The sequence below is a fragment of the Triticum urartu genome, chromosome 5A (genome assembly GCF_056163025.1).
Source record: "Triticum urartu cultivar PI428250 chromosome 5A, HENAU_Tu73, whole genome shotgun sequence".
Taxonomy (NCBI): Eukaryota; Viridiplantae; Streptophyta; class Magnoliopsida; order Poales; family Poaceae; genus Triticum; species Triticum urartu.
Window position 1 is genome coordinate 101,073,215 of NC_141877.1, and position 11,818 is coordinate 101,085,032.

The 11,818-nt window shown below is 44.5% G+C and overlaps 2 protein-coding genes across 2 annotated transcripts; both read left to right on the forward strand.

Moving 5' to 3' along the window:
- Positions 1 to 144: 144 nt before the first annotated feature.
- Positions 145 to 3,970, forward strand: LOC125537212 (putative inactive purple acid phosphatase 1). Its single transcript, XM_048700512.2, has 13 exons — positions 145 to 405; positions 485 to 653; positions 721 to 812; positions 944 to 1,010; positions 1,137 to 1,259; positions 1,380 to 1,472; positions 1,637 to 1,766; positions 1,920 to 2,001; positions 2,087 to 2,219; positions 2,354 to 2,559; positions 2,645 to 2,770; positions 2,865 to 3,174; positions 3,396 to 3,970. Exons 1-13 carry the CDS (start codon positions 389 to 391, stop codon positions 3,705 to 3,707), a joined length of 1,860 nt encoding a protein of 619 aa, XP_048556469.2. The 5' UTR covers positions 145 to 388; the 3' UTR covers positions 3,708 to 3,970.
- A 7,057-nt stretch (positions 3,971 to 11,027) lies between these two features.
- On the forward strand, positions 11,028 to 11,414 carry LOC147970466 (protein FAR1-RELATED SEQUENCE 5-like). The gene has a single exon (XM_087523452.1). The coding sequence runs from the start codon at positions 11,028 to 11,030 to the stop codon at positions 11,412 to 11,414; it is 387 nt and encodes a 128-aa protein (XP_087379578.1).
- Positions 11,415 to 11,818: the final 404 nt, after the last annotated feature.

Sequence of the window (11,818 nt, forward strand, 5' to 3'; positions counted from 1 at the left end):
TATCTCTAATACAATTAATCCTTACCGAATGATCTTTTCTCTAGGTCTGTCAAACTAATCTTCACCAGTACTGTACTGACATTGACAGCCCTCGCAAAGAAAAAAGGAAATGCTGACACTGACAGAATCAGTCAACTATTATGGTCTTTCTTGACGCCATTTTTCAATCTCAGTTTGTCTTCTTGGGAGCAACGGATGGTATCCTATGCCTACACGCCTACCTCAATGATTGGCTGTATATTTGTGCATTCTTCCTCGGTTCCTCCAATCCTGCACACTCGGTCACTCAACTAAGTTGCACTACCCACGCATATGCTCGTATCATAATAAAGCTGCTGTCTCTTGTTGGTATACTTTCTCCTTCTCCTTCTCCTGGCGATCGCCAGAAATGGTTCGAAATTACAGGTAGGTGTTGCAGTCTATATGCTTGCTCTTTTCTTCTTCTTGTTCTTCTTCGATTGTTGTCTTAGTTGGGAGTGTTCAGGCTTCTCGACGAAATGAGGCTGTGGGTGGTCGTCATATGGCTGTTTGTTTGTGCCGCGGCTCTTCCGGGCGGCGAGCAGCCGCTGTCGAGGATCGCAGTTGAGAGAACAACCCTCGCCATCGATGACTCGGTGCATGTAAAGGCGTCCCCGTTGGTTCTTGGGCTCAAGGTTAGCATGCCCCACTTCTCACCACTCTTGTTCAACAGTTTCACAGTGATGTGATGCCATCCTGCAGGGCGAGAGCAGCGAATGGGTAGAGGTAGAGTTCTTCCATCCAAATCCCTCTGATGACGACTGGATTGGTGTGTTTTCTCCTGCCAATTTCAGGTAATAATATTGGTATATCTGCGCGGAGGCAAATCTGTTGTAACATGATCTCAATCCACCTAGGCATTCAGAGATGCACCTAAGATCTTACGTATTATTTGATTTGTTGTTTCTTTTTTGAAAAAAATTAGTGATGCGATCTGCGAGCCTGAAAATGAGAGACAACAACCTCCAGTGCTATGCACAGCACCTATCAAGGTTGGCATTATTTTTTCCTGTTCGATTTGGCTAATTGAGCTTCAGATATAGTTCTATGCCAGGATTCAGACTCTGGGATACTTCCGTTTCGAACATTAACCTTTTCCTTTCCTATCTTCATTGCAGTACCAATTTGCAAAGTTCAAGAATGATGGCTATAACAGGTCTGGGAAGGGAAACTTGAAGCTTCAGTTGATCAACCAGAGGGAAGACTTCTCTTTTGCACTCTTTTCTGGTGGTCTGATGAAGGCAAGGCTATACTGTGTTACCTCAACTTCTCTACATAATAACAACTCTGATCTAACCAAAAATATACTCGTCATATTCCTGAGACTGAAAAATGTCCAATCCTGTCCTCACCTGTAACAGCCCAAGCTGATTGCTGTCTCAAATATGGTCACCTTTGCGAACCCAAAGGCACCTGTCTACCCACGTTTGGCACAAGGGAAGTCTTGGGATGAAGTAAGCTTGCCTATAAATTCACCATCGAAATGACCGTTTTGAATTGTGTGGCTGTTTTTCATGAGAATATGCATCGTATTATTATTCTCAATTCAGCATTGAAGCTAGCTATACAAGATAACTGTCTTCAGTTATCTAAGGTAACTGTACTAGTACTATTGTAGATGACAATCACCTGGACAAGTGGATACGATATAAAAGAAGCAGTTCCTTTTGTTGAATGGGGTGCTAAAGGCGGGCCTCAGTTTCTTTCCCCAGCCGGAACATTAACATTCAACAGAAATAGCATGTGCGGTATGTCACTATTTCCCTATTCTTCTTAAGAGATGAGATGATCGTAGTTCAGAATTTACACCGTCAACATAACTGAGAATCTGCTCAAAGGTTTTCTGAGGTCATTTGTTTTTGTTTTGAATCAAACACCTTACTTCTAATCTGCACATGTAGGAGCACCTGCTCGAACTGTTGGTTGGCGCCATCCGGGTTACATTCATACTAGTTTCTTGAAGGATCTGTGGCCAGACTCCAAGTGTGTTGTCTATCTTTTCACTTTAACCTGTTTTGAAATTGTGATGCATCCAGCTACTAAGAAATGGTTACTTAAAAATTTTCAGGTATACCTACAGGCTTGGCCATAGGTTACCAAATGGTACCCACATCTGGAGCAAGTTATATAGCTTTAAAGCATCACCTTATCCTGGGCAAGATTCCTTGCAACAAATTGTCATATTTGGAGATATGGGAAAGGTATATTATATTTCCTGCCCATCTTGGTTTTATTTCATATTTTTCTTGTAACAATTAGACATTTTCCAGTTACGGTGATTCTCTTTCTGCATCAGAATTACAGTGATTTTTTGTGCTCGCATTTTTTCCTTCAGGCAGAGGCAGATGGTTCCAATGAGTTCAATGACTTCCAACCTGGCTCACTGAACACTACTAACCAGATCATTAGAGACCTAAAAAACATTGACATGGTGCTTCACATTGGGGACATTTGCTACGCCAATGGCTACTTGTCTCAGTGGGATCAGTTCACCTCACAGATTGAACCAATTGCATCGACTGTACCATACATGATTGGCAGGTTAGTTTAGTATATCACTTCAGAACTTCCTCTGTTATCAAAATGTATTACTGTTTCATAAATACAAGAATGGGCATTTCTTCAGTGGTAACCATGAAAGAGACTGGCCCGGGACTGGATCTTTCTATGGAAATCTTGACTCAGGTGGAGAATGTGGTGTTCCTGCGCAAACTGTATTCTATACTCCTGCTGAGAACCGTGCAAAATTCTGGTAAATGCTGTGACTCGGTGAGGCCATAAGTCTTCCTTTTAAGATATACAGTACAATCCTTGAAATTTACTGACAGACAGCTATCCTTCTTCAGGTATGCGACAGATTATGGCATGTTCAGGTTCTGCATTGCTAACACAGAAGAAGATTGGAGGCCAGGGACCGAGCAGTACAAGTTCATTGAGCAATGCCTGTCGTCGGTCGACAGGCAGAAGCAGCCCTGGCTCATCTTTCTGGCACACCGTGTTCTTGGGTACTCATCCTGCACTTACTATGAGACAGAGGGCACATTCAAGGAACCAATGGGACGAGAAGCTCTGCAGGAGCTCTGGCAGAAGTACAAGGTCGATCTCGCCTTCTACGGTCATGTCCATAACTATGAAAGGACATGTCCAGTCTATCAGGTATGTCCCTAGTTTTCATTTGCACCAGACTGAAGTTTTCTGTAGAATATTGCATTTGCACTTGGTTCAAATGACAAGGTCCAGTAAGTACTATTGCTGGTAATGCTGCTGTAAATATTATAGTTTACAGGCATAAAGCTTACATATCCTGTACAGTATATTTTTAAGAGTTAGTCTGTTACAATCTTATATGTCCTGTTACAATCTTTAATTGGTTGCAGAGCCAATGCGCCGTTGATGCATCGGATCATTACAGTGGCCCGTTCAAGGCAACAACACATGTGGTTGTTGGTGGTGCTGGCGCTAGCATTTCAGATTCAGCATTCACCACATCAAATATCCAGTGGAGTCACTTCAGGGATTTCGACTTCGGGTTCGTCAAGCTCACGGCCTTCAACCAGTCATCCTTGCTGTTTGAGTACAAGAAAAGCCGTGATGGCAATGTGTATGATCATTTCACAATTTCGCGGGATTACCGAGATGTCCTGGCTTGCTCCATCGACAACTGCCCAAGGACTACGCTGGCTTCCTGAAGCCCCAACACTTTCAAACAGGGAATCAGTTTGATCTGCTAATGGTTGCTGGTTTGTGTGTGGCCCAATACTAGTGTCTAAGATATTTACATAGCTTTGAAACTTGTATTGGCTACCTGAAGCCCCAGTACATTCAGATGGGGGAATCAGTCGATGTGCTACTGGTAACTGGTGTGTATGTGGCCCAATACAAGTCTGTAAGATATTTAAATATTCCAATTCTGTATACGAAATAAAATAAAATAAACGGTTCTTAAGTTTCAGTTCTGGACTTACAACATTCAAAATTTGAATTTGATATTTTGTGTTTTTAAGTTTCAAACCACGGATGCTGAATTCAAAATTTTAAATCTATAGAACTTACATTTTTCAAGTTTACATAATATAATACCATAATTAGAAAAATAAAGATTGAGTCATCAATTTTTAAAATATATAAAATTTAAAATAGTAAGGGGACCAATAAACCATGACGAAGGTAATAATAAAGAAAATAAGTATTCTTGGTTCGTCACGTTATTTTCCAGAAAAGCACCTGATGTTTCTGGTAATCAACCGCGAGTCAGTTTTAAGTAGATTTCCTCTTTTGTCGGAAACCCCTGATAATTGGGTTAATCAACCCGCAGTAAATATCAAATGCTTTTTAAAATTTTCTATATCTTTTAAACGCTAGCTCCAAATTTAACATGTCATATAAAATTTGATTAGAAAATGCATATAATCTGAATATGGTGTTATTTTATCTGTTAACCATTTTAAAAATTCTATTTAGGGTGCAACCTTAATCAATAGCGCATGATCCGTCTCTATTTCATGCCGGTGACGATCCAGATTGAAAATAAACACCTTAGCAAAACCAGAATTAGAGATGAAAGAAACCATCTATAACCCCGCATGCACGCCTTGTCAAAATCTCACGGAAAAAAAATCGATTTCTTATCTTATGCCGAGAGAGAGACGCCTTAAGATTGACAACATCCAAACACGTAGTGATTGTGTGAGCACCGGGGCCACCATTGACGAGGGCGGGAAGGAGGATAAGTGGTAACACAGATGGGATGTCATGTGTTGAAAGGAAAGACGTGGACCTATTGGGGTCTTGACTCATGGTTATTGGGTTAAAGGAGTGTGGTATTTGTTTCTCCGTTGCAATGTACGGACTTTTTTTGCTAGTATAAATAGAAAACTATGTCTGATTTCTTTTCTCTTCTTACATGGCGATAATTTATTTTTAGAAAATTATAGGGGGCATCCCAGAAGAAAGAAGGGTGTTCTGCGGAGGCACGTAGTCGATGGTAAAAGAACACCCGTCAAAGCCCAGCCCAAATCGAGGGAGAGGGAGAGACCGACTACGTATCATTTTCGGCCATGCCACTCTTTCTCGTAGGCCCACCCCCGACCTCGCGATGGCCGGCGACGGCGATTCCGACACATACCTGAAGCGCATCCAGGCGGAGACCCTCCGTAACGAGCACAAGCGCGTGTGTATTGACCAAGAGCTCCACAGTCCCGCCGGCTCTCCAGCATCCTCTTCGCCTGAAACTGGGTAAGATCATCCCCACCTCCCTGCCATTGCTTATCGCCGTTGAAGAAATAACCTTTTTTTAAGCGCAAAGACACCAATTTCGTCGAGAACTGCAAACGCAACCGCCGTTTTTTTTGGACACCGATAACTGCCACACGTGTGGTGTACGGGTGGTTGTGCCGCACGTCTTGTGTGGCATGGAGAAGAACCCGCCCGCACGACCGCGTCCGGGCGCGCGCAGCCACAGCTCGCACATCCGGTGTGTGGCAAAACCGCCCACACGTCCGGGCCAAACGACCGCGCTGCCCGCACGACCCAGCACGCCAGCCGTCCCGGGCTCCTTTCGATCCCCAGTCCGCCCTGCCGCCATTGTCTCGCACCTCTCGATCCCCTACCTCCGCCGCCTTCCTTCTCTAGTTGCCATGGCAACCAGAGCAGATCCCTAGCGCCTTCCCACCGCTAACCACCCACCCCACCCCCATCCCCTCCCACCCCAACCCCGCCCTCTCAAGACGACGAGCTAAAACAGTTGGATCTCCGATCTCCTTCTGTTTCTCGACCGTCTTTTGTCCAGAAATCTGAAATTGCAAATTTTCCCACGAAGATGGCGACTGGATCCACGCTATCAGGGCAAACACCCCACGAATTTATGTGTCTTTGCATTTGCCCACCAACATACGCCAAATCTGTCATATACTATGCTAGACTTGTGCCAAGCTTCTGGGTTGGCTTGATGCGAGTAGTTGGTAATGAAGCGTGCGTAGGAATCACTATAAATAGGGAGAGAAAGGAGGAATTTGGCATGGGGAGGGAGGAAAAATAATTGCCACTTGTATCTAACGTCAGTTGCCATCTATCATTGTCCGTAGTTGCCACCATGTTATCTTATTGCTTGCCATCCTATTTTAATTTCTGTTGCCATCGCTTCAAAATGATAGATGGCATCCAGAATTCAGAAAAGAGAATGGAATGTGCATGTCCTACTTGCCATGAGGTGTTGGTTGCCTACACAAGAAATGTTATGAGATTGCCGTGTTATCTTCTACGTGCAAACAGCAAGAACGCTTTTTGCGGATTGTTGATGCTTTCTTGTTCATGCAGTGACTAAAACACAGTGGCAGAAAAGAAAAGGCAGAAGAATGAATCACGAAGATGACACTGATCCTTGGCTTTCTCAAAGGCCGGAAATGCCACCTTGGGATGCAGCAGAGTACAATCAACTCATTTCTTCAGGGCCATTGCTGCCACTACTAGAGCACTACGCGGGCATCGGTACGATGCATGATAAACAAAGAAGAAACAGTTGCCATGTTCGTGACGATGAATATGTCATTCTACTTATGTCCTACAATCTATTTTTAGCAGGTTCTTATGACCAAACCACAATCAGGGGGGCAGCATGGCAAGTTTCGTCACAGGGCGCTAACGCTGACAAATGTACGAGCAACCAACTTCAGCTAGCTAATGTGGCAAATCAAGGTAACGTATACGAAAAAGAAACTTACTGTTGTGGACATGAAATTAAACTTGCAAGGATGGCAAACGACTCACGAGTTATATCGAAAAAAAATGTAGGACTTTCATGCAGCACGTGGCATCAGGCGGCAACCATGTACCTGCCATCAACGTCATACACAGATGAGTGCATGAAAGTGAAGTTGTGGACAGTGAGTTAGGAGAAAGGAACATATCTGATAGCTGCAGTTGCCATGGCTGGACAAACTGCAGTTGCCATGCCTGGACAACTGCAGTTGCCATGTATAATCAAAATGTGACTGGAATGTCTAAACAACCGTGGATGACAAGTGTGAACAAATCTGTGTGGCATGGTTGGACCACTACATGTGCCATGTTGAACAAACTACAGTTGCCATGCAATGACCAACTGCTACCATGATCGCAGGTTGTTACGGTGGAACCACATCGGCAAACGTCTCATGGCAAGCTTCATAGTTGCAGGAAAGCGCTATTGTAGATAGAGCACATCAAATTGGAATGACAGACCACACAAGATCGGCACATGCGACACAACAAGGTAAAAAAAGTGAAAACAGAAAACAGTACTGCATTTGCTTTTGTGGGGAATAACATGTGAAGAAAAGTAGATTTGTAACGGTGGTGGTGGAAAAAACAAACAAAAATGCTACGAAGTGGTCATGTGCAAAGAGTCGTATATTGTCTTCGGGATTTGTCAATTGCTATAAGAGTGTGTGCCACATTCATGATTGTTCACATTTGCGTATTGAGCTCAAGCCTAGAATACAAGTTTTGATGCTATAGTATACTGGTTGCCATGTGTTGGCAACAGTAGTTGCCATGTGTTGGCAACAGTAGTTGCCATGTGTTGGCAACAGTAATTGCCATGTATGTTGGACTGTATCTGTCAGTGCTATATGCTGCAAGTTCTGATGCTGAAAGACGCTGGTTGCCATGTGTTGGCAACAGTAGTTGCCATGTGTGTTGGACTATATCTGCCATTGCTATATGCTACAAGTTCTGATGCTAAAAGACGTTGGTTGCCATGTGTTGGCAATGGTAGTTGCCATGTGGTTGGACTGTAGCTTCCATTGCTGGATAATCACAGTTGTCATGCATGGCCATATGCAGATTCACGGCTTGCTGTGTGAATGATGTCATGCAAAATCACATGCAGCTGCTGTACTCCGTTACGATAAACATGACATTCAAGCAAAATCTTACGCTTGTACCTGATTTTTTATCGCAGGACCTTCAACTACAATTAACAGCGGCACGGGGACATCTACTGCGGGAAGCTCTGAGCGCATGAAAGACGCATTCCACCAGCCAGCCAACACTCATGCCACAAACAATGCCAAGTCAGTGTCGGAAATGGCAATCGTGCCAGCAATACCGACAAGCACACCTGTGCACACCAGCACAAGCAACACTCAAGCAGATGAAACAGCCGCCGATACTGAAGTGAATGATGAAACCGATGACGAAGCACAAGGGGATGAAGATGGTGGACAATCAGAAATCATGGTACCCTAGCCACCGTATCTTGGGCAGAGATTTGATTCGTTTGAAGATGCAAAGGAATTCTACCAGATATATGCAAAGTTTCATGGGTTTGCGGTCAACACCGAATACCATAGGAAAATTAAAAAAACTAACGAGTACAGCAGAGGTGAGATGAGGTGCTACAAGGCACGAAGAAACAAGAAGGGCAAAGGTGATGCGCCTGTCGTTCCGGAACGAAAGAGAGGTATCATTGTCAAGACGGAATGCCCTGTCCGGTGTAAGCTGAACGTAGATGGAGCACAGTGGGTGGTCACTGAATATTTTTACGAGCACAGCCATGAGCTAATAAAGAAGTTTGACCTGGTAAAATATCTGACCGCCCATAGATGATTCACCCCCCTCGAGAAGAAATTCATAAAGCTGCTACATGATTGTAACGTCAGTCCATCAAGAATGGTGCAGATACTTTCCCTCATCCACAGCAAAAAGGGGTATCTGAGTAGCATGCCCTACCTACCAGCAGACGTCACAAACCTAAAGGCAAAGTACCATAGAGAAAGCAAGTTGGCTGACATAGAAGCCACGATAGCCTACTTCGATGAGAAAGCAAAAGAAGATCAAGATTTCTTCTACAGGATAAGATTGGACGATGAGGACCGTGTCAGGAACATGTATTGGGTGGATGGTGCTGCAAGAAGAGCCTACAAACATTTCTGAGACTGCATTTCATTCGACACGACATATCTCACTAATATGTACAAGATGCCATGCGCTCCATGAAGGAAATATGCCCTAGAGGCAATAATAAAGTTATTATATATTTCCTTATATCATGATAAATGTTTATTATTCATGCTAGAATTGTATTAACCGGAAACATAATACATGTGTGAATACATAGACAAACAGAGTGTCACTAGTATGCCTCTACTTGACTAGCTCGTTGATTAAAGATGGTTATGTTTCCTAACCATAGACATGAGTTGTCATTTGATTAACGGGATCACATCATTAGGAGAATGATGTGATTGACATGACCCATTCCATTAGCTTAGCACCCGATCGTTTAGTATGTTGCTATTGATTTCTTCATGACTTATACATGTTCCTATGACTATGAGATTATGCAACTCCCGTTTGCCAGAGGAACACTTTGTGTGCTACCAAACGTCACAACGTAACTGGGTGATTATAAAGGAGCTCTACAGGTGTCTCCAAAGGTAAATGTTGGGTTGGCGTATTTCGAGATTAGGATTTGTCACTCTGATTGTCGGAGAGGTACCTTTGGGCCCTCTCGGTAATGCACATCACATAAGCCTTGCAAGCATTGCAACTAATGAGTTAGTTGCGAGATGATGTATTACTAAACGAGTAAAGAGACTTGCCGGTAACGAGATTGAACTAGGTATTGAGATACCGACGATCGAATCTCGGGCAAGTAAACATACCGATGACAAAGGGAACAACGTATGTTGTTATGCGGTCTGACTGATAAAGATCTTCGTAGAATATGTGGGAGCCAATATGAGCATCCAGGTTCCGCTATTGGTTATTGACTGGAGACGTGTCTCGGTCATGTCTACATTGTTCTCGAACCCGTAGGGTCAGCACGCTTAAGGTTTCGATGACAGTTATATTATGAGTTTATGAGTTTTGATGTACCGAAGTTAGTTCGGAGTCCCGGATGTGATCACGGACATGACGAGGAGTCTCGAAATGGTCGAGACATAAAGATTGATATATTGGACGGCTATATTCGGACACCGGAAGTGTTCCGGGTGATTTCGGAGAAAACCGGAGTGCCGGAGGGTTACCGGAACCCCCCCGAGAGAAGTAATGGGCCTTATGGGCCCTAGTGGAGAGAAAGAGGGGCGGCCAGGGTGGGCCGCGCGCCCCCTCCCCCTCTGGTCCGAATTGGACTAGGAGAGGAGGGGCGGCGCCCCCCTTTCCTTCTCCCTCTCCCCCTTCCTTTCCCCCTCCTAGTAGGAGTAGGAAAGAGGGGAGTCCTACTCCTACTTGGAGGAGGACTCCTCCTCCTTGGTGTGCCCTAGGGCCGGCCGGCCTCCCCCTTGCTCCTTTATATACGGGGGCAGGGGGCACCCCTAGACACACAAGTTGATCCTCGTGATCGTTTTCTTAGCCGTGTGCGGTGCCCCCTTCCACCATACTCCTCGATAATATTGTAGCGGTGCTTAGGCGAAGCCCTGCGACGGTAGAACATCAAGATCGTCACCACGCCGTCGTGCTGACGGAACTCTTTCCCGACACTTTGCTGGATCAGAGTCCGGGGATCGTCATCGAGCTGAACGTGTGCTAAAACTCGGAGGTGCCGTAGTTTCGGTGCTTGATCGGTTGGACCGTGAAGACATACGACTACATCAACCATGTTGTCATAATGCTTCCGCTGTCGGTCTACGAGGGTACGTAGACAACACTCTCCCCTCTCGTTGCTATGCATCACCATGATCTTGCGTGTGCGTAGGAATTTTTTTGAAATTACTATGTTCCCCAACACTCCATTCATAGGAATAAATAACCACAATCAGTCATTGCAGTTCGGATGCGGGCTCATTCGGAACGAAGACACGGATGTGTACACTTGGTTGTTCAAGACCTTCTTGGAGTGCATGTGTGGACTTGCTTCGATGAACAGAATAACAGACTAGGATTTTAGCATGCGTGCAGGCATAGAGGAGGTCTCTCCGTTGGCAGTGCACATGCACTGCAGGTGGCACATTATAAAGAAGGCTGAGGAGACACTAGGACCGTTCTTTGCTGACCGTCTAGAGCTGTAGAAGGCATTCGAGCTGTGCATGGACCACAACTTGACGGTGGAGGAGTTTGAAAGGAGCTGGATGGCTATGATTGAAACATATCAAGTCCAAGACCACGAGACGCTTGCTAGCTTGTGGGAGAAGCGAATGTACTGGGTGCCGGCCTACTTCATGCAGTGCTTCTTCCCGTTTCTGCAGACTACACAGCTCAGTGAGGGGTTCAATGCTGTTTTGAAGCGGTACGTGAGCCCTGGCAACTCATTGCTGCAGTTTGCCAAGCAATACACCGCTTTGCAACAAAAAATACTGGGATCTGAGCTACAGCAGGAAGCAAACACCGCACTCAAGCAGCCAAAATTGCTAACGTATTTACCAATGGAGAGGCAGATGAGCAAGATATACACCAACATGATTTTTAACAAGTAAGTCAGTCATGCTACAATCTTATTTGCACAAGCATGAAGGTAGTAGGTGCCATGTAGAATGCAATGCAGTTGAAGTGCTTATTTAAAAAATGATGATTTTGTTGAAAAGTAGCCATTAGGTACAGAGTAACCATGATATCTAGTTGCCATGCTTAATGAACTACAGTTTGCCATGCTTAATGAACTGTAGTTTGCCACATTTACTCAACTGCAGTTACCATGTTTGCTCAACTACAGCTGCCATGTTTGATGAACTGCAGTTGCCATGTTTAATGAACTGTAGTTGCCATGTTTAATGAACTGTAATTCCACTGGCCATGATGGCATGGAATGCAAATGCCAAAATGAAGTTGTTATGTAGTTGCCATGTTTAGATGAACTGCAGTTGCCATGTTTAATTAACTG

Coding starts and splice junctions, on each gene's coding strand:
- LOC125537212 (XM_048700512.2), top strand. Junction 654..720: donor CGTTGGTTCTTGGGCTCAAG/GTTAGCATGCCC, acceptor GCCATCCTGCAG/GGCGAGAGCAGCGAATGGGT. Junction 2,771..2,864: donor GAGAACCGTGCAAAATTCTG/GTAAATGCTGTG, acceptor ATCCTTCTTCAG/GTATGCGACAGATTATGGCA.
- LOC147970466 (XM_087523452.1), top strand. CDS start 11,028: ATGGACCACAACTTGACGGTGGAGGAGTTTGAAAGGAGCTGGATGGCT.